General features: G+C 37.1%; 1 protein-coding gene across 1 annotated transcript in view; it reads left to right on the plus strand.

Moving 5' to 3' along the window:
- AGMO (alkylglycerol monooxygenase) overlaps positions 1-22,010 on the plus strand; it is a 184,873-nt gene that overhangs the window by 63,770 nt on the left and 99,093 nt on the right. Inside the window, exons 4-5 of the mRNA XM_023920588.2 lie at positions 12,127-12,230; positions 17,348-17,443. Of these exons, the coding sequence (XP_023776356.2) occupies positions 12,127-12,230; positions 17,348-17,443 (200 nt within the window). The remainder of the gene's footprint in view (positions 1-12,126; positions 12,231-17,347; positions 17,444-22,010) is intronic.

A 22,010-nucleotide genomic window follows, 5' to 3' on the forward strand; every position in this document is an offset into this window, starting at 1 on the left:
TTATGTGGTCTTACGGCATAGAAGATCCACAAAGTCTCAGAAGATATCAGAGCTGGTAGGTTCTGTATGCTCAGTAAATGCACAGAAAGAAGTGCTCCTGATCTAAGGGTTTGTAATCTAGTTTCAGAGGAAATATGTGGATTATTACAAGCCTGTTGTAACAGAATTGGTTGAACATCATCTATGTGGTGATATGATTGTCTTTGCCTGTTGCAAAATGCAGATGTTTGTTTTGCTTTTAGATTTGGAAACAGACACCTGTACTGTTTGTGATCTGTATTGACATTCTGCCAAAACATTTATTATATATCCAAATTTTATCAAGACAATACTATCTTTCTTGTAATGTTGGTGGGGAAATAAGAGGAGTATTTACTGCTCTTAAACTACTTTTCTTTTTTGGCTAGTAGCAGAGGAAGTAAACAACAGGCCTGTGAAGTAAAATTTTTTTTCTATAAACTGAAAAAAAAAGAAATTTAGTATTCTGACCATGTCCTTTCAATTGCTTTATTGAACATTCTTCTTCTCTATGGCAGTTGTTAAATAACTGAGAATGTTATTGAAGTAGGATTAAAATTATTTGAACAATTGCTTAAAGTTTTGATCTGTTTCTGAAAGATCATGCCTATCTTTATATCATTCCAGTTCTTTATAAACATATGTGAATTCACTATTCTGATGTATTTCAGCAATTCTCTCTAAGTTAAGTTTGTTTGTGTTTCTTTAATGTTCCCATCCTGTTCCCCTGCCCTCCCCCTCCTTTTTTTTTTATTCTGCTTTTCCTCTTCCTGGAGATTGAAATAAAAAAAAGTTCCTGTGCTATAGCCACTGTCTTAGATGTTGTGATATTGGAACCTGCCAGTCATACTGACTTGGTTATCTAGGTCCTGATTCCCTAGTGTAAGCTACTAGCTATTCCTCTGGAGTCTTGTCTAAAGAATATTAGCGTGGACTGGCACAGCTGTGATCTGCTTTCCTCTGGCCACTGGTTTGCTGCCACTGAGTGTGTCCTGACTGAAAAGTTGAAAAAAAAAAAAATTAATCTGTTGCTGGGGTCTTCTATCAAAGACTAATTTAGTGGTGAGATGAATATGGGGTAGTCCTTTAGCTTACGAGGTTTGAAAGCTCCCATGCTGGATATAGAGATAATGGGCACTGGAGTGCATATAAAATATCCTATGAAATTATACACAAATACTTACTGTTCAATATGTCTTAACACACTGTAAAACTTTGTACTTACAAGTATGTTTTCCATAAAAAAATCAACACTTTTCAGATAAAGAGAAAGATTCTCTGTTTCCCTCTCCTCCCCTGCTAGTAGTAGGTGGAGATTGGCTGTGGAGTAATAGGACTTTTTTGGTAGACTGGGGTTGAGTTTGGCTCAATCTGCCTAAAAAAGCCAACAGCATACTCGTTTTGGGTCAGTTCTTTTGTCTAGCAATGGATTTTAACCAGAGATCTCAAAGCTTCTATTTTTATATTGAAAATGAAATACACTACCCTTGCCAGATAATAATCACACTATATAGAGTAGAGGAGCCTATTTTTCTTAGACAGATCTGTTTCCTATATACAATTTTAGTGGTTGAGGTAAGCCTGCAGTCTAGTATCGTGTACTTCATAGCTTTAATGCTGACTTTTGTGTGATTGGAAAGTACAGAGTACAACAGTTGCATCCTGCTTTGAGCTTTCAGTCTTAGTTTGCTCTGTAGCTTAGAACAAACAGATAAAGGATAAAAAAATAATTTACAGTGGGATGTGTAAAAATGTCATAATTGATTTGCTAAAAATATTTTTTTTCCATACTTGCTATTTTCTGTCTCTGAAATTCTTTCCTTTCTGTTAGCTCTGGTACTAATTATCCAGCCACTAGCTATTGGCCTTTAAAGTCAGAAAATGCAACATCATTCAGGAGACATGTGGCTGCCAAACCCAGTGAGCATGTAGGAGGAGTGCCTTTACAGGTCAAGTGCTATAGCTGCTCTTTGACAAATCAGTCTGAATTAGCATCATAGGAGTCTGTTGCTATTCGTGCTCCCCCGCACCTCCGGCTTCATCTCTTAGCTGCTGGTGTTGCCAGCCATTGTTTTGCACTCCCAGACCTGCAATCTGTTTCAGTGCTTGCTGGTACTGCAGGAGCACCTTCAGCCCTCCAAACTTATTACCAGAACTTACGGCACACATTGACATGAACTCTGTACCTGAAATTCTACTGCATGTGGCTTCACCCGTCTTCAGTTAGTAATCATTTATCAATATTTTTGGGAAAGAGGAAATGTAGTATAGAGTTACTCCTCTGACTGCTATTTGGATACAGATACGCTTCCTCTGATATTTGGAGTTCAAGAGTTAGCACTAGTATGGGGCATGGAGCACCCACGTAAGAAACTTTCTTAAAGGCTGTTTCATGCCTTTTGGCTAAATGCGAGCATGCTGCCAGTACCTGTATCCCTGTGGATAGCTCCAATGTTAAGACCAGTATATTTGTGTAGTCCTAATTTAGGGTCATATCTGTTCCCTGCTGAAGAGACAGGACTGGGAGTGGTGGGACACAAAACCTTGAACATTCTGGTGCTAGAGGCATCCTCTAGATAATCCCAGCTGACACGCTTAGGGGTGCGCTCTACCGGATCCCAGCTTGGTGGAGTATGGAGGTAAATTTGTGCCTTTCTTCCTCACATTTAAATTGAGGCTGCCTGCTTTGACAATTGACTGTGTTCTGGTCTCTCTATCTAATCTGTCTAAATGGCTTCCATGTCCTTCTTGTTAGAATGATAAATGAAAAAGGCTATTAAACTTTTAGCATGCTTAATAGTGTCCAGAGCATCCATAACAGATGCAACCATGGCTAATTTCCTGATGGACACGGAGGGTCTGTGGTCAAATATATGCTCTTAGGAATGGAGGCATAAAACTGACAACACTGGTCCAAATGTAGTTTGTGGAAGTCCAGGTCTCTTTTAGCATACATCATATATGCTATAAATTATGTGGATGGCTACCAAATACAGTGGAACTACCACTGTTTCATAAGCACAAGGTTTTCCCAATTTCTTCGCAAATTTCTATAGATTTTTTGCAAATCTAGTCTGCATTTCCACATGTCTATCATTCAGGAGCTTGGCTTAATAAGTCATTTAAAACACTTAGGAAGAGATGACTGGAGAGACAATTCCTAATCTTTTATATCAGAAATTGAATGAATTGACTTATCAGTGTTAATTTTTACGGTATCTAGTTTGAAAAAGATTGACCAACCAAATAAATGAATGCAGGAATTCAGCCTAAAAGGTAAAGGATACCTGAAGGGTCCATGGATATTTCCTTTGAAAAAGTATGTTTATGCTTTTAGGTTGGAAGACTTGAAATTTATTTTTTTTTCACCCCTGTGTGTGTATTCTCCTAGTATTTTTTGAATGTATTGTTCTGAGGGGCAAAAAAAGTTAGATTAATGTGTCTGAGTTACTGTCAGTTATTGTTTTCTTCCTAATATCCTCCAGCTTTATGTTGCTTTAATGTATGCATTTTCAGAGTTTCGAACATTGTGGGAAAACGTTTCACTGGTATCCATTCTTGCCATTAAAGTGCTTCCCTTCTGAATATTGCCTGCCAAAGTATGTGGTATCCTGCAGAGCAAGAGGATGAGGACATAGATTGCAATGAAGCCGAACAGTTTGCACTTCCTAACAGTGACACCAGACATCAATCTTTTGTAAAGACAGCCCAGAATACAGGAGAACTCTCACCCTCACTCCCCCACACAAAAAAACAAAAGGAGAATTATCTTCTCTTTTTTTTTTTTTTTCCCCCATTTCATTTCAGCAATTTCCTTCTAAGATCCTCCAAGATGAATATGTTCTCAAATTGCATAAGCTGACATTTCAGTGGCTGAGACTCTTTTGGGGAAAAAAAAAAATTGAAGTAAAAATTGATTTTTAGTTTTTTTGAACTAACTTTTTTTCCTTTTAAGACTTTATTTAATTTAGTCTCAGTTCTCTTTTTATCATCAGGCTAGTGAATACACTAATTTTGTCACTAATTTTGTCAGTTAATGTGTTTCACACATTTATACCATAGTTTGACCTCAGTATTCAGTAACACTAAGTTATAATATATAGGTTGGCAAGTGCTCAGAACTAAAAACTGCCAATCTTGTGATTGGCCATACTGGAAGAAGCTTGAGTCAAGCCTGCAGCTTGTATAAGGTGACACAGACCTATAGAAGTAATTTTGAACCAGCTTCTGGGGATCTTCTTTACCCAGAAATTTGTTACAGGTTTTATTTTAATATATAAATGTAGCTTCACCAATATGGTGATTTAGAGTTGTGAAATTAATAAGCCATATTCTCATCTTTGAGAAAGAGGTGCAGAAAGAGCAAAATGCTGCAAATAGTTTCTACTTCAGTGAATTTCAGAAGTTTAAATACTGTGTGTCAGTCAGGAGGCTGTGAGGGATAAGGTGGATAAACCTTGCTATAACCAGGAGAAACCCTCACTAAAGAAAGAGTATTTGGAAAAATTTTAGGCCAGTAATGTGGGAAATGCTTGACAGGGCTTGGGACTGGGTTCACAGAAAGGATTTTATGCTATGGTCTGGTTATCCTCGAAACTGCCATGGCACTTTTTTTTTTTTTTTTAACACCTTTACACATAAAGAATCTGTTATCCTTAACAACTGGAAAACAGAATACCTGAATCAAGCCTTATACAAATGTGAAAGAGACAAGTGAAAGTGCAACAGCTTCTGCTATCATGGTTCCTGATGGTCTGGAGACTCCTACCTTTATTATAGAGATTGTCCAGAGCTCAGGGAAACAAAGCTTTGACCAGTTGCAGAGCTGCTCCAGACAGCTAGAGCACTTGAAAATTGGCTTCAGGAAGGTGTGAGAAGCAGGCTGGTCAAGCAACTTATTGTAGCAGAATTTTTGTGAGAGACCTACTGTGGATGGAAAGACTTGGCAAATACTGCACTATTTTCAGAGCTAACTTATATACACAGTACTAAAATTTCATCCCTTCTGTATTTTCCTTCATTTTTTGAATTTTTCCTATGTGTGTTTGTGGAAGTGTCCAAATCCAACAATTGCATGCTAAAATTGCTTTGGATCATTTATTTTCTGAGTACCTTTTCACACAAGGAATGCATGTTCATTTTCTGTTAGTACTATGAGTGAAGTCAGAGCTTGAGTCACTGTTATTTATTTCTGAGTCTTGCCTGATAAACCCTTTTCCTTTGTGGCTTTCCATGGTGTTTGTGGAAACAGACTGGAAACTGTATGGAAAGCTCACAGGCCATGGGTTAACTCTGTCCTAATGTAATAACTGAGATTCTTACTCTGGTACATGGATATAACAATGCTGCATGAAGTTTGACTCATGCAGCTTAGTTTACAAGAGAACTGCTCCTACTAGAAGGAACTGAATCTTTAGGTATGCTGTGGCTTTTTCTGGCCTTTCCATTGATGTCCCATGCTTATGAGGATGACAGGAAATAACACAAGGCACATATGGGTTGAGATGACCATTATTTTTGACCTGGCCAGCCTCTGCTTTCCTAACCACATGATCTCTTAAATATTTTATGGATTCAGAAGTGTATTTGAATTTAATTCATAGTCCCCTGGATTCTTGCTAGATGGGGATAGGATCTGGCCTGTTGTTTATTCTGGGTAGCATGTGTAATACTTTGGCTTCTCTTGATTCTTCCCACGTTTCCCCAGACCATTCTGCATCTTAAGTTTTTCAGATCTTATTGTGGATTTTTTGTGTGGGAGCAGATTTGTGTTTTCAACTGGTATGGCAGCAGATCAAGCAGGAGGTTTTGGCTTGTGCACACATTCTGGAGGCAGGTTTTGTAGAAGGTTGCTCCAATTTTTGGCTTACAAACCATGGGAGTGTATACCATGTATTACTTGATTACAAGTTAGCCCACTCACTAAATATTTTGCTGACCACATAGAGTAACATAAGATGAAGGCTGAAAAATAGAGATAATCCTGAACAAAGCTCAGAAAGAGCACATCTCAAGTCACAGAAGGATGAGATTCTGAACACCAACTGAAATTTACTAATTAAACTGCAGTACTGTGATTATATAGACCACAGGGTGTCTCTTGGTAGCATCATTTTCTTTTGATACCGGCTTTGCTACATGCTGTATGATTGCCTATCCTGGCACTACCTGGATAGCACAGTATGTATTTAATTGCAAAAATTACCAAGGAAGACTAGGTAATACTGAGGCTGAAAAGCTGCTTCTGAGTTGTTCTCCTCTTGACACAGCAACTTGATGAGCAGTGGCTAATGTTTTAAACAGTGGTGGAACTCCTACTTCCTAAAAGCTGAGAACTGATCTGGGTCAGGTACATGCACAGATAGGTGCTTCTCAAGAAAAATGAGAAGAGAAAGGTTAAGAAAATGGTTTGAAGGTCTACAGTAAATCAAGTCTAATTTACCACTTGAACTCAGATCTCCTTACAGCCAGTTTTTGATTTACAGATGTGATTATCTTGAGAATACAAACTGCTGAAACTCACTGTAGCCAAGGCCACAATTTAAGAAAAATATATATTACTAAAAAAAACCCAACAAACAAAAAAAGAAAGTATACATGTTTCTTAGTGTGTGGTATATAACAGAGCCTTCCAGATAAATTCCTTGGATCTAGTCCTGTTCTCATTAAACCCACACAGCTCTGTGCTAACACTAATGTAACCGAGAAAAGAATTTTTCCTATAAGAATTATATTTCTAATAAGCAGGAATCAGAGCCTTTTGGCAAATAATCTATCCTGCAACTTTGCCTGAGCAACACTGAAACAAAAAACATAAAGCAAAATTGAATCAGAAGATTCACAAAATAAAGGCTACACCATAACAGACTGAACAGGAGAATTGCACACAGTTCTATATATATATAGAATATATATATATATAGATATAGATATCTAATTCTGTTGTGGAGATGATATTTAATCTGTTAAGTTTCTGACTTTATGCAAGATGGATCCCAAATAGGATTTTTTATACAGTTTTTTTAGCCAACTTTAATTAAAAAAAAAATAAAATCTGGTAATTGTCCTTTCCAGTAACAAAATTTAAGTCCTACTATGTTTCAGGGGTTGCTCATCCAATGCAAGTGTAGAATAAGACAGGGAGAGATTCTGTGAAAAAGCTCAGCATGAGAAAGGATTTATTCAAATTCTTAAAAACCATCAATAGTACATTAAAATGGGAAGAGCTGTTGACTCCCTTGAAGGCGGAGGCTCTGCAGAGAGACCTTGTCAAATTAAACTTCTGGGTGCTCACCAGCTACAAGAAGTTTAACAAAGACATGTGCCAGATTCTATACCATGACCAGAACAACCCTGGATGTACAGACAGACTGGGGAATGAGAGGCAGGAGAGCAGTGCCAAGGAAAGGGACCTGGGTGTCCTGGTCAGTGTCAGTTTGAACATGAGTCAGTGGTGCCCTGGCAGCCAGGAGGGCCAACCCTGTCCTGGGGGGCATCAGGCACAGTGTGGTCAGTCAGGCAAGGAGGGGATTGTCCCCTCTGCTCTGAGCTGGGGCAGCCTCACCTCGAGTGCTGGGGGCAGTTTAGGGTGCCACAATATAAAAAACATATTAAACTGCTGGAGAGTGTCCAAAGGAGGGCCACAAAGATGGTGAAGGGTCTTGAGGGGAAACTATATCAGGAGCAGCTAAAGTGACTTGGTCTGTTCAGCCTGGAGGAGACTGAGGGGAAACCTCATTGCAGTTACAAATGCTTCATGAGGGGAAGTGGAGAAGCAAACACTGATCCCTTCTTTTTGGTAACCAGTCATGAAGCTGCAGCAGGGAAGATTTAGGTTGGATGTCAGGAAAAGGTTCATTGCCCCTGGCCAAGGGGGTGGCCAGGTACTGGAACAGACTCCCCAGGAAAGTGGTCACAGCACCAGCCTGACAGAGTTCAAGAAGTGTTTCAGCAATGCTCTCAGACACATGGGGGTGATCCTTAGTTCTGTCCTGTGCTGGGCCACGATTAATTAATTGGACTTGGACTTGACAGTCCTTGTGGGTCCCTTCCAACTCAGCATATTCTATGTTCTATGATTCTATGAACAGATAGAAGAACAGTTAGAAGAAGGCAGAAAGCAATCAAACAGGTTTTTTTTTTTTAATCAGAAAAGATAATAGTTTAGCAGTTTAGAAGGAGGAAGGAAGGAAGCAGGAGGAAGTAGGAAGGAAGAAGTACAAAAGAAGGATAACATAAATTATCTTACTTCACTTTGGAAAATCCATAAAAGACGATAAGTGGGACTGCTGAAAAAAAGCCTGGCTCCAGCTCCTTGTTAGATAGTGCTTTATTGCTGTTACAAGGCTACTAGTAAGTTCCCTCAAAGCCTGGCTTCTCCAGGCCAGTTCCCTCAGCTTCTCATTTTCTTTCTCCTAATTACAGAATTTATACATTGAACTAATGCCAAAATGACAAATCTTCATTTTCTTCTGAAATAAGTTGTAGGATCTCTGCTCTCTCTGCTTCCTGGAGCTCACTGATTTTAGCAAGTACAGGTCTGAATATGAGATGATGTCACAGAGACTTAAAGAACTAGAATGAAAACTGAGGGCCAAATCATAACCTGTCCTTCATTCAGCAATGTCTGCGTAGCACCAATTTTCCTCTGTCACTTAGCTTCATGGCCTTATTTATTCTCTGTTGGGATTACATGCTGATTCTTTAAATTGGGTGATGGATGAAAATATTAATGGATTCAGTAGATGAGAGTAGTAATACTAATAATAATAACAGTAATAAATTCAACAATTTATTAACCACAGTACCAAGATGTAGTTGCCCTGTTGTTTTCCAGATGAGAATAGCTCATCATGTCTCCATCAAGAGGAAGTTGGGGAAAGCCACAACAGGAAAGGAGGCCCTTGCTGTGCTGCATTATAACTTGTATAACTTTCCTCACAAATACATGAAGAGGAAAGGCTACCTTTATCTTCACTTGGAGGTAGTTCTTTATAATAGCAGCAGATGGAGAAGTTTTCCGAGACCCATCTGAGTCTCAGGAACTTAAAGTTGGTCCTGATGTGAGCAGGAGGTTGGACTAGAGACCTCTGATGGTCCTCTCCTGCCTGAATTACCCTATGATTGCATGAGATTCACTCTCCTCAATCAAGAATAGGTGGTTTGTGTAGAAGCATACTGAAGTTATCTATTTTTTAAAATGTATTTAATAATCACATTTGAATTTTGAAACATCAAAAATTCCATTAGAGCATTGTCTCAGTGGCTTCTCCAATTCCATCGCCTACATTTTTCCTGTGGCTTCACGGTAGGATTTAGTAATTTCACCAAATGCAGTAATACTTCCTGTTTTCTGCATTTTATTTTTTAAAATCTGTGTTGGAATAATAGTACATATGAAAAAGTCCATGCAAGAGAGTCTTATATAATATTATCCTTATTCAATTTTTTTTTTTTTTTATTTTCTTCCAAGTTACCATCATTAGAAATGAAAAAGCGAAACCACAAGTTTTCTGTAGACACATATAATTTCATTTGTCTTGCAGGCAGTTGGTGAGCAGTCAGCTTTACTCCATGAAGATGTTTGGTCTGTTTCTTAGATTTGAGCGATGTCTTTTTGGCATTATGGTTGTAATATTTTTAATGTACTAATGCTTACAGACTGATTTTTGGGGTGATCTATTTCACCCACTCATGTTATTCTTCTGCTTCAAATAAAAAGTTCTTGATTATCAGTTTCTTCAGATTAATTTTTAATACAATTTTTTTCCTGATTTAGTCTGCATATTTCTCAAAGGAATTTAATGTAGTCTGTGCCGTTTGTGTCATCAACAATAGGATTAAGGAGCAGGATTTCATTTACTTACCTATAACAGAAGCCAGAAATACCTGTAGAAGTTAAATTACTTGTGGAAGAATTGTTTGTTTATCTCCTTAATATTCCTGTGGTGCATTTTTGAATGATAGATCATTTAAGAGGGCTTGTAATAACTAACTAATAATAACTAAAATAACTAATAATAACTAAGAGGGCTCTGAATAACTAACGTTTTACCAATATTTGGTTACCTTATTCCATGTACTTGTTAGTTTAAGAGGCAGTTTAACTGAAAAATGAATCCTGATAAAATGCCTTTTTAGTAATTCGTTTTGAAAACCATTTGACCTTAACTACAATCAAAGTAGACTGTAAAAATCATCATAGATTCCCTTCCTTGAACTTTTCATAATGCTGAAAAATGACTGAGGGAAAGAAGAAAGATCCAGTTACTGTACCCTGTTTGCACAGCTGTACTTCATTGAGTGGAGGCTTGTGTTACATACAGTTTGTGATAGGAAGTAAATGCTTTTAAAACAACTAAGAGGACAGGTCTTTAACCTCCACCTTTTCAGATGCTTTTTTCACTCATTTAGCTTCTGTCGAGGTCTTGAGAAACATTTCAAACACAAATTATTATTGAGTACTGAAGCTCACCTGAATAATTCATTTCCCAATGTGTTTATTAGACGGAGATGCATTGAGATGAAGTTGGTTAGATGTTTTTTGGGTTTTTTTTTTTTTTTTGAGAAATATCACTAATTATTCATATAGTGAGTAATACTTCTTCCTTCAGGAACAAATGCATTTAAAGAGGAAAAAACTCTTAGACTCATTGTTAAGTGTTTTTTGATAGTTGCAATTAGAGATTTATTTCAGCAATTTTAAGTATTTTTAAGGGCTTAGGTGTAATTGAAAAATGATGTTGTGATGTTAATTACCAAATTGTCAAAATTAATTAGATTAAAAAGTCACAGTTGCCAGTGTACAAGACTGTTACCTCCTGTTACAAGACTGTCTAGTCCCTTAAATGGTGAAGGTACCTTCAGATTCATTCAGAGGATTTTTTTGCCTTACTTTACATTGGAAGTACAAGTTAATCACCAGATCTCAACTGCTTGATGTAAACTTGGGTGAAAATGCCTACAGGACTTTAGACAGCCATTATAAAATTGTTTTCTGAATGTGATTCTCATATCTGCCAAGGGCACTTCTCTAATGTCTGGTGAAACAAGGTCAGTGGTAATGGGAGTGTGCCGCTAGTGGATAGCCAGTCAACTTTTAATTTCTCTAATCAGCTGAGGCTTTGTGTATACATCATCCCTTGAAATGAGAGCTGAAACCTTAAATTAAGGATTGTGATAAATAGACATTATTTGGGCTACACTGACCACATACTTTTTCCTTTTTTCCTGTAATTAAGGTAATCCTTACAGCTATATATCTGATGGCCGTGAGTATTTCTGTTTTAACATCACACTGGCCAGATACAGTCCAGACAGGCTACCCAGATCTGCCCTTGAGTGAGAAAATGGCTTGAAATATAATCAGGATTTTGAAGTAATCTTCATTTCAGTGAATTAGAAGTATCATGCCTTTGGAGGACGTGACCTATGCTGGTTTTGCTCTGATTTCAGCAATTTTTTTTTTAACATAGAGCCACAGCTTTCCTTTTAAGCCAAGGCTTCCCAGCAAGCATTGGTTTGTTTTTCCATTTGTCACTAGTGGGTGGGCAGTGGCTGTGTTTTGTGGTCTGTGGCACGAGTAGGTTGAAGATTCACACATTCCATAAAAATTTAAGCATAAAAGCTGACACCTGTTGTTTGTTTAAATTTGATGCATAAGATTTTTTTAGAACATTTTGTGTCCCCTTCTAATCTTTAAATATATCAAGTGCAAGCATGAGAGCATCTTCAGTCTTTGTCCCTCTGAATCCTGCACAAAGCTCCTCCTGACTCATATTACGAGAACTCAGATGAGGCTTTCTGGCTGTTTAATTCTCATCTCACACATTCTTTTTCTCTTCCAACAATGATTTCAGTTCCTGCTACAGCCTTGCCTTACTTCAACATGAAATTTACACTGATTTGTGTGCACTGTCAAACATGTGACACTGACAGACTGCCTACACAAACTCAGCTTTGAGCATTAGGTTTTATTATTTTATGTTAATATAAAATAACAAACTGTAAATTTGAGGATTAACTGATTCTAGTGTAAGAAAAAAAGGCCTTGGGAAACAAATATTACTTCTCTAGCACAAACCTCATTAGAAATTTTGTGTTTTGCAGAAGTTAATATACTGTGGGCTGCACACCAAGTACACCACAGTTCAGAAGACTACAACTTATTCACAGCCTTGAGACAATCTGTATTGCAGAAATACACCTCCTGGGTAAGTTGCACAAGATTTGACAAGCAAGTTAATATCAACAAAATTAAATAACACTGAAAATAGCCTTTATTTCCCTTCAAAGAAAAACATAATTTTTTTCAAGATATTTGACACTGAAGGTGTAAAGATGAAAATGAAGAATCTGATAATCATAAGTTTTAAAGTATATTCACTAATGTAGTACAGCAAACATTAAAATAGCTACAGAAGTTCAAGAAGACTAAGTATATAACCCTGCATTTTTATAACTTTTTGAGTAGATTGGAGAATTTTCATTCAATTGTTCATGTATGAGAAAAAGAGCAGAGTATAATCCAACTATTTCAGAATATGTCTGTCTAGCTAAGAGGAGCAGGGAGAGAAATCGTAATTAAAATTTGCTTTGGACATGCAAATGGATTTAATTGTCTCTGCTCATTCATGTCATATCAGTACCCTTGTAGGTAAGAGAAGTATGTTACATAGTGTTATTTCCATTAAAATTAATTTGAATTGGTGAGCTGTGTACATATTCAGTATTTATATACAGATTTTAGAAAGTATATTTCCAAATGCATTCATACATGTAACATAATATTTAGGGTTTAATTCTGCAGCTAGGGTAACTGCTGATTTAAGTTGAGCCCTCATGTTCTCTTTTGACTTGTTTGGGGGTTTTTTCAATCAGATTGTAGTTTCTATGGTTGTGTGTTATTCAAAATTAATAACTTTAAAATTTAATTTTGAGAATTAGAGTTCAAAAGGGATATTAAATGTATTTACATATATAAATACATACATGTAATTATATATATTCACTAATGAGATATAATATGGGTAGTGAAGGAAACCCACAGTCCTTTGGCAATCACTCTATCCAGTCTGTGAGCATATGATTCAAAGCCAAGAGAGTATGCTCACCCATGCAAGTCCAGTATAACTCCATTATCTTTGGTGAAGTGGATTTATGCTTATGTAACTGAACATGGGCTTAGTTTCTAGTTCATAAGTGTGTTAAGTGCATGACAATAAATTAGTTAAAGTGCTATATTCCAGGGAAATTTTCTTCTGAAAATCATGAAGCAGTACTATTTCTTAGATCTTTTTCTTGACATCGTCTATATAGATTCTTGTTGTTTATTTATTAAGAAAATAACCGTCTGATGTTAGCAGCATTATCTAGAATTTAAATTATTGTAATGAACAATTGCGGAAGGGATGTCTGTCTGTGACAGCTCTGCTTCCTCTTTAAATACTGCTATGTTAAAGATTTAACCTTTGCCCATTTGCCCATTGGGACCATATGTGCGAATGCTTAACAAAAACAATAATTCAAAAAAGACAAAAAGCCTGTGTATACATATGGATGTTCCTATAACTTTGTCTGCTGGCATGATTTTGAGGCTGATACCTCAGAGAGCATAAAATACTCGGAAGACCAAGACGTCTGGCCACCTTGGATTCCGAAGACCATCCTCAGGACCGCACTGGTATCACTTGGCAAATAATACATATGTGTTTAAAATTCACAGGCTTTGTGCAAAGAAAAATGAATCTAGGAATACGTGGTACTTTTGTGTGCCAGGGTTTGTTTACCAAATATTTGATATTAGCCAAACCGTATGGTTAATGTAAATACTGTTTTGCCTCCTCCCTGAACTTTTCAGACATAGGCCAGTTTTCTTTCTGCAATGCCTTACTCTGCATGGTCACAATTCTTGCTAATTCTTACAGAACTGCCATTTTTTTGTACTGACAGTCTTGTCTAAAACCATGGATTGCCTTGAAGCTGAAACTCAGTGAAATCCTTAGTTAATCTCTGAGAGTGATCTGATCTTGTTCAATGTGTACTGTACTGTTCAATGAGTTTGACATCCAATTCTGTGAAGACTGTGAGAAGCTTATGGTAGATGGCGTGGGATTATGTGACTGTTCTGCTGCCAGCTCTGTTGTGTTTTAAGTTAAACATTGTAAGATAAATAAATTAACATGTTAATCTATGATTGAAAAGATATGAAATGAAAGAGAATAGAAAAACATGCTTGACAATCTGTGGTGTGAGATGTACTTCTGACTTCGGAACCAAATATGTAGTGCTTCAGTTGTTTGCATACACAGTGTTTCTGTTTCTCCACTGGAGGGGCCATAGAGAAGCAAATCTACTGTGTAGATTGAGAGATACTCTTGATGTTCATTTAGAGGGAAAAAGATGTCAAAAAAAATTACATTAATTTTAAGAAGAAAACAGCAAGCTAAAGCAAGATAATGCTATATAAATGAATATATAAATGATGAAACAGTCAAGGTGCAGTTGTGAGAGATTTGCACGTACACTTTGAAAAGCTACGATTTAATGCTTTGAGTACCATTCTCAACTTTCCTCTCTGGGTAAGATTTAATTGCCAGTATTAAATCCATAATAATTTGATAGCTTAAGACTGTACATTTAGATAATGTGTCGAACTATGCCTTGGTATAAAAGCAGTGGAAATATCTGCATACAAGTCTGGAAAGGGAATAGGTAACAGTTTTCATCCACTTCTTGTCTGCTGAGGAGTCTGCCAGGTCTGGGATCTGTAAAAAATGGGTTTGCTTTTTTGCTTTTTTTTGTTTTTATCCTTGCCTTTAACTCCTGCAGAGTCCTCACAGAAGTTCCTGCCCACATGAACTTGCTGTCAGCAGCTGTCCTGCAGCCCCCAGGCCCCGCAGACCCTCTGCAGCCGCATCGGCAGGTGGCCCCAGAGACCCAGCACGGAAACTCAGCACTCCTGCTAAACCTCAGGAGTTTCAGTGCACGCCCTTTGTGAAAGTGGTTATAAGCTTTTACTTACAAATGGGAGGGAGAAAGGTAGAGATGCCCACATGGGAGAGCGGGCTATGGACCTTCCAAAGCAGCAGTGCCTTTGGCGTGAGGGCCAACAGCTGCGGTGCCGCAGCTCCAGGTGCAAATGTCTCTGCAACTGCAGCGCTTTCCCAATCTCTCCTGCTGAAGCCACAAGTGAGAAAAAAATCTGTCAGTGTGATAAAAGTTTTCCTGCAGTTTTGACCAGAAATTCCGTTCTGGAGCCAGGAAAGCTTTTCCTCTACAAATTTGTTAAAGTTGGTACATTGCCATGAAATCTATTGATTTGGTGAATTGGCATTTCCAGTAAAAAATTACATTATGATTTTATTTTTTTTTCCCCCTGAGATTTCTCTTCTTAATTCAGTGGAACCACAAATAGGAAAAATCAAATCTTGGTATGGGAGAAGTTTTCATTTTTCCCTATGAATTTCACTTCTGTGAATGGTCTTTAAAATCCTTCCTGTGCAAAATAAAGCTTACATTGCAAGAAAACCCGAGGCAGTTAGTAAAGCATTCTCTTTGACAGTTTCAAATTTACCTATAGATTTATATGAAATTTCCTTCATCCCACCACTTAGCAGGGAAATCCTAGTAGTCTTGTGAAAAGTAAGTTAGGAAATAAATATGAAGATGATCCTTCTTTCCCCTTTGAGTCATCTGTAAATACCACCAAATTGCTTCTGATACTTTTAGGGAAAAAGCATATAATTTTTTAACCCTGCTTTCAATCCTGTAACCACATGAATAATCTGAAAACCATCTGGTTCGGTTTTTTGGTTTTTTTTTTTAATCAATTTCCTCTCCATTCCTTTTAAAAAAAATCCTGCTGCTATCATGCCATTAGACAGAAACTTAGTCCCCCTCTACTACCTTTTAATTCCTTTACTTCATGGAAAGTGGCTTCCGAGACAGAAACAGAAACACCCTATAGGTAATTTGTGGGGCAGCTGTGATCCATGAAGCCTTTAAATGTAGATTTTGAAATTCCAGCTGTCTGAGCCCTGCCAAGTGATACTGCAATGGCTTCAGGGTTTTGTCCTAGTGTTTCAGACATTGTCTGGTGTTGAAGCCAGCTGACTAAGCTGATATTGCAAGGTCCTAGTCCTCCATTGGTTTGTCACAGTGAGATATGTCTGTGGTGACTTTCTTGAGAGCATCAATCACATCACTGGGGTGGAAGTGCAGTTGGTTCACAGCCTCAGTGTGACTTCTATTGGACAACCCTTCTGACTAAAACTGTGAGAATAGTGGTTTTACATGCTGTGTCCAGACCTACACTAAAGGAACTCCTGGTCCAGGATGCTTGTCATGGCTATTGGACTGCCTTCTTGGATGTTAAAAGATTTGGGTTTTATGAAAAGGACATTACTAACTTGGAAATGGATTTTTCTATTTTTCCTCTTCTTCACAGGGACCTCTTGTCAGCCAGACAGATATTCCCTGAGTGCTAAAGAGATTTAAAGTTTTGAAGAAAGCTCTGCTACTGTTTAGTTTAGGAAAAATCTCTGTATTTTAGAGAAGTATTGACTTTTCAATGCAGGTGATATAACACAATGTCAGGTAAAAGGGAAAAGAAAAATACAAGCCTTTTTCTGAAGAAAGCAGACTGACTTTTAACATATGAAGGTCTTTGAAGTTTTATTCTAGTGCTCAGCCAGTTAAGCAATTAATTGTGAAATTCCTGGGACTTCATCTGTATCTAAGATACCAGGATTTCCCAAGTAAGCAGTTTTCTGATACTTTTTTCATGCTAGCATTATTTTTAGGACTTAGAAATATATTGTGACTTTATGGGAGATGTCAGGAGGAGGTTAAGGTGAGAATTATAATTAACTTGGAAAGCCAAGTAAACTTCCCTACCCTCATGGTGCTTATGTTGGGAGTTTGGATGGAAAAACTATAGTGTTATAAATTCACACCTTGAATAATCTGTGATAATTCTTTCCCTTTATGGGAACCCTTAATGTCAAGGCAGTGTTGCTGCCTGCTCCATATAGTACACAGTATAAGCATCTAACACCAGAATTCATGAGTTTTTAAGCTGAATTTTCTACTTCCCCATTTTGGCTTGTGGGAAATCACTTTTGGATCAATTTATGTCTCATTTGCTATAGCACATCTAGTAGTAACGTAATAATCACTATCTATTTATGCTGTGTAATGTCTGCATTATGGATGTATTACAAGAAGCAAGTATATTGTGCAGTGCTTTGAGCTCCTGATAAGTACTTCATTATATCATCATGAGTTTAGAATTATATGTCTAATGTATGTTTTCTCTCTCATTTTTCAGATGTTCAACTTGCCCATGGCTCTTTTCATTCCCCCTTCTGTGTTTGCTGTTCATTTACAGTTTAATCTGCTTTACCAGTTTTGGATACATACAGAGGTAAACCAGGTTTTTAAGCCATACCTAAACAGTTAGCCTGGAGCAGTGTCTTGGAAATCCACTAGCAGCTGATTTATTGTGTAAGAAAAATCTTCGTCTGACTTCTTTAAGGAGAAACATCTGTTCATTTTTATTCCTTTTTCTGAATATATATTGCTAAGTTTATAAGAAGCAATGAGGCCAGTTGGTCCCAATTAGATTTAGGAAAAAAAAAAAGTAACTGTAAGGAATCAAAACTTTTTGCCATTTTAATGCTGTATTTTCCTATCTTGCAGCTTATTAAACATTTTTGGCAGATACTGAAACTGATTTCATTTCTAAGATAAATATTTTAGGCAAAAATACCCAAAAGCTGATGCTTCTTAAAGATCATGTAGAGTTGCAACTTGTAATAACTTGTAATTCTCTCATGAAAAATGCTCTGTTGTTGTCTGATGGCTATTTGTTTATGACCACACCATTTCTGTTTTGTGAGTGTATAGACCATATTTAGCTTACATACATACATGGTTAATTGCACACTGTAATTAGCAAGATGTTTCCCACTCTTCTCAGGTAGTTCAAAAGCCTTTTCCCTGTTCCTTGCATTACAATAGAGGTATTTAAAGGTTCTTTATGTTATAAGTCAGTAGCATATTTCTCAGTAGCCCCAGGTGGGCTGTGGGCTAATTATTTCTATCACACTTACTCCTCTGTTTATTCTGCGCAGAGAGATGCCTTTTTCTCTCTAATTTCATGATGCAATATATAGAACAGTTCTTTGGGAAAGGAATTTTATTTTCTTGATATGCTATTTTAGGTGATTATGTTGTTTAAATTGCAGATTTTTCTTTTATCTTTTCTGCGTGTTTCGTAAAAAAAGAATTTAAAAAAATCACTAGAAGTGGCATAAACTGAAGCAATAAACATTTAAGCTTTTTAAAATATTTTTTAAAAATTCAAGCACTTTTTGTAACTATACCAAATGAACACTAGGCCTCATATGGTAGTAGAGTTTCTTTGACCATGCTTTAGGTTCTACAAATTAGTTTTAGTGTGCTTTGCCACTAAAAGAAATTCTGATGTGCCTTATCTATGTCTTCTCTGGTGTTTGAAGCCAACTCTTCCTTGGCTGAAAGGTTTCTAACATTCTGCTGTGTAGCAGCAACGCAGTGAATCTCAGCACTGGTGCCACAGTGCACGTCTAAAGTTTCTAAAGTGAACTTTAGAGGCTTATGAATTACCTACATCCCTCTAAAGTGCTAAATCCTTCATAGGGCTTAAAAGGAATTTCCATAGCAGATGTGCAATGTGCCAAGTTTAGACACTAGTCTAAACAAGAATGAATTTCAGTCTCAATGAAAAGATAAGCACTCCTTGCTATTAAATTATTGTGCCGGTAGAAAAACAATGGATCTTTTGTATTAATCCAGTTGATCCACTCATAGAACTTTGCTTACAAGGGAAGTTATTCTTAATGTTGATATTGTTGATTTTATAGCACAGCTGAAATCTGTTGAAATATGTTGAAGTCATGCTCTAAGGTCAAAAATTATGTCGAAATAGAAATAGGGTTACACCATGTATTAGCAGATTTCCTGCTCTCAAGGGCAAGGCATTGACAGAAAAAAAGTAAGGAAAGGAAGGGAAATGGTATCAGCCATTCAGGTTTATGTTACCCTATATTTTTGGTGAAATTAATATGATGCTTTACCATTTTGTTGGGTTTTCTTTGCAACAATTATTACAATTTAATTCTTTAAGGCTGTTGCTGCTCTTTTTTTTCCTAACAGTCCTCTTCTGAATTCTAATGATCCTAATTATCTTATGCAAATTATATTAATATGAAAATACTTTCTTCAAGAATCTGTCTCTGTCAGTTTACTAGCATACAAAGTTTGTTCAGGGCTGTAGCCTGGGCTTCTATAGCAAACTGTCTCAGTAAGTGCTGCTAGCCCTTGCTCTGAGAGCAGATATTTATCATCCCCCAGCAGCACTGGCATCCTCTGGGAGCCCATGGAGGCTGCTGTTACATGTCATTAGGGGTCGAGGGGAGATACACTTCATTATTTCCATTCTACCAGTGTAATGTTAGAGTAATAGCATAGTTTGCTTCTAAAATGAAGGAGCAATTAATATTCCCCCCCACCATTTCTGTTGCTTTTCATCAGTATCAATTTCCTGAGATTTAGTTTGGCCCCACGTTTACTAGTCAAAGATGTTTGAAAATTGTCACTTCATGATTTTTGATTGCACATCTTTCTCTTTAAGAGAAATAAAATCTAGTAAGATACAAAGGGGAAAAAAAAATTCCTTTTCTTTAATAGATGGTTTTGGTGTTTTTTACATAGGACTGAAAAGGAAAGAACATGCAGAATTTATTGTTTTGTAGAAGAAAGTAAGGTCTATTTAAGTAATAAGAAGGAATTTAACTACATGAAAATTTGTGAGGGAAGATGTTTTGTTTTGAGAGTAATTTAAATTGAATTCAGTAATTACAAAAGAATAACCATGCTGTGCTGAAACTTTCTTTGCCATGTTTCAGCCTAGACCAAAAGTTTATAGCCAAATACAATCCCTGATATTTTCCTATACTTAAATTTTACACGTGTCCAGTGTTGTTTCAAACAATATTAAGAGATGGTTTCTGTGTTATAATTTTGACCAGTCTCATTATTTATGCCAGTTTTTGTCTGGCTTTACTACCAGCAGATCAGACATGGTCTATTTTATTTTAACTCAAATGACTCATATATTCTTGTGACTACAGTATAATAAAGATCAAAAGCACACATTCATTCTACCTCATTTAGACTTCTGTATTTCCTACATGCTTGGTATGCATTAGTTTTTGTCATTTTATATAGAATAGTGCAGCATTTTAAGCACTAAAAATCTTATATAAAAATTATGCCATTGTTGTGGTGCTGGACTCTTTTACTATTGTTATTATTAGAATGGACTATTGATACAGGAAAGGCATGCCTGAAATTAATCAAGTTGTGTATGCTACAATGAAAAATACAACTTTGTGACTTATGTAATGCATTTGTGTTTGACTAATTTTTTTTTTTTTCACTGTATCTTGGATCAGTGGGCCAAGAGAAGACATACGAGATTCAAGCCAAGTGCCAGGTCTTGCATTTTAATCACAACAATCCCATGGAGGGCTGCAGGCTGGAGGAAGAGTGGCTGGAAAGCAGCCAAGCAGAGAAGAATATGGGGGTGCTGGTTGACAGCAGCTGAACATGAGCCAGTGTGTGTGCCCAGGTGGCCAAGAGGGCCAAAGGCCTGTATCAGCGATAGTGTGGCCAGCAGGATTAGTGCAATGATTGTCCCCCTGTACTTGGCAGTGGTGAGGTCACACCTTGAATCCTGAGTTCAGTTCTGCACCCCTCACCACAAGAGACTGAGGTGCTGAATGAAGTGTATCCAGAGAAGGATAATGGAGCTGGTGAAGAGTCTGGAGCACAAGTCTTAAGAGAACGAGTGACTGAGGGAGCTGGGAGTGTTTAACTTGGAGAAGAGGAGGCTCAGGAAGGCCTTATCACTCTCCAGAACTGCCTGAAAGGAAGCTGCAGCCACGTGAGGGCCGTTTTCTTCTCCGGGGCAACCAGTGGCAGAACCAGAGGAAATGGCCTCAAGCTGTGCTAGAGGAGATTCAGGTTGAACACCATAAAAAATGTATTAGTTTGAAGTGTTGGAATGGGCTTCCCAGGGAAATGGTGGTCACCATAACTGGAAGTGTTCAAGACATGGCTTGACATGACAGTACTATTGTTTAGTGATATGATGGTGTTTAGCCAAAGGTAGGAGTTGATGACCTTGTAGGTCTCTTCCAACCTTAACGATTCTATGAATATTGCACCATGTACACGACAATTTCAAGTTATATCAGGATTTTTTCAAGGGTTTAAAGTAAATATCTAAGTAGCACCAAAGCATTGAAATGAACTCCTAATAATTTATTTCAATGAAGAATGAAAAAAAAAAGATCAACCCAAGAAAACCACTGAGGAAAACATTTGACACTGATAGGTTAACTATTGGACTTGATGATCTTTAAGTTCTTTTCCAATCTAAATGATTCTATAGTTCTGTGATCTCAATAAATCAAGGAAAAAAAAAAGAATTTTTTGTTCTGCAGTATGCTCAGGTCAATTGAATGACTCAGATCTGCTCCTAAATAGTCTGGGAGAAATGTTTCTATGACCAGATAGACCATTCTTATCTAGATCATAAGGCAAGTAAAAAAAAAAAAAAAAAATGCTTCAGTCAAAGGGCACTAAAAACCTGATTTTTCAAAAGCCACAAAATGTTTCAGGACTGTTACTGACAGACAGAAATACTCCATTTCAGTTTATTTTCACAGGTGATTCAGAAGGTCTATGGCTTATATTAAACTATATCCTTCCATTATGCATTTATTACAACCAATAAGTTAGGTGTGTTTATAACCTGATAGACACCTGTGAAAAACAGAAATTAGTTTCTGTTGGTTTAGCTGTAATTTTTATGAGATGTCAAACTGTATTTAGAAAGTATCAACTGATCCAATCCCTGATGGTAGTAATTGCAGCAGCAGATT

This window comes from Cyanistes caeruleus, chromosome 1 (genome assembly GCF_971803275.1).
Source record: "Cyanistes caeruleus chromosome 1, bCyaCae1.hap1.1, whole genome shotgun sequence".
In the NCBI taxonomy this organism is placed as follows: domain Eukaryota; kingdom Metazoa; phylum Chordata; class Aves; order Passeriformes; family Paridae; genus Cyanistes; species Cyanistes caeruleus.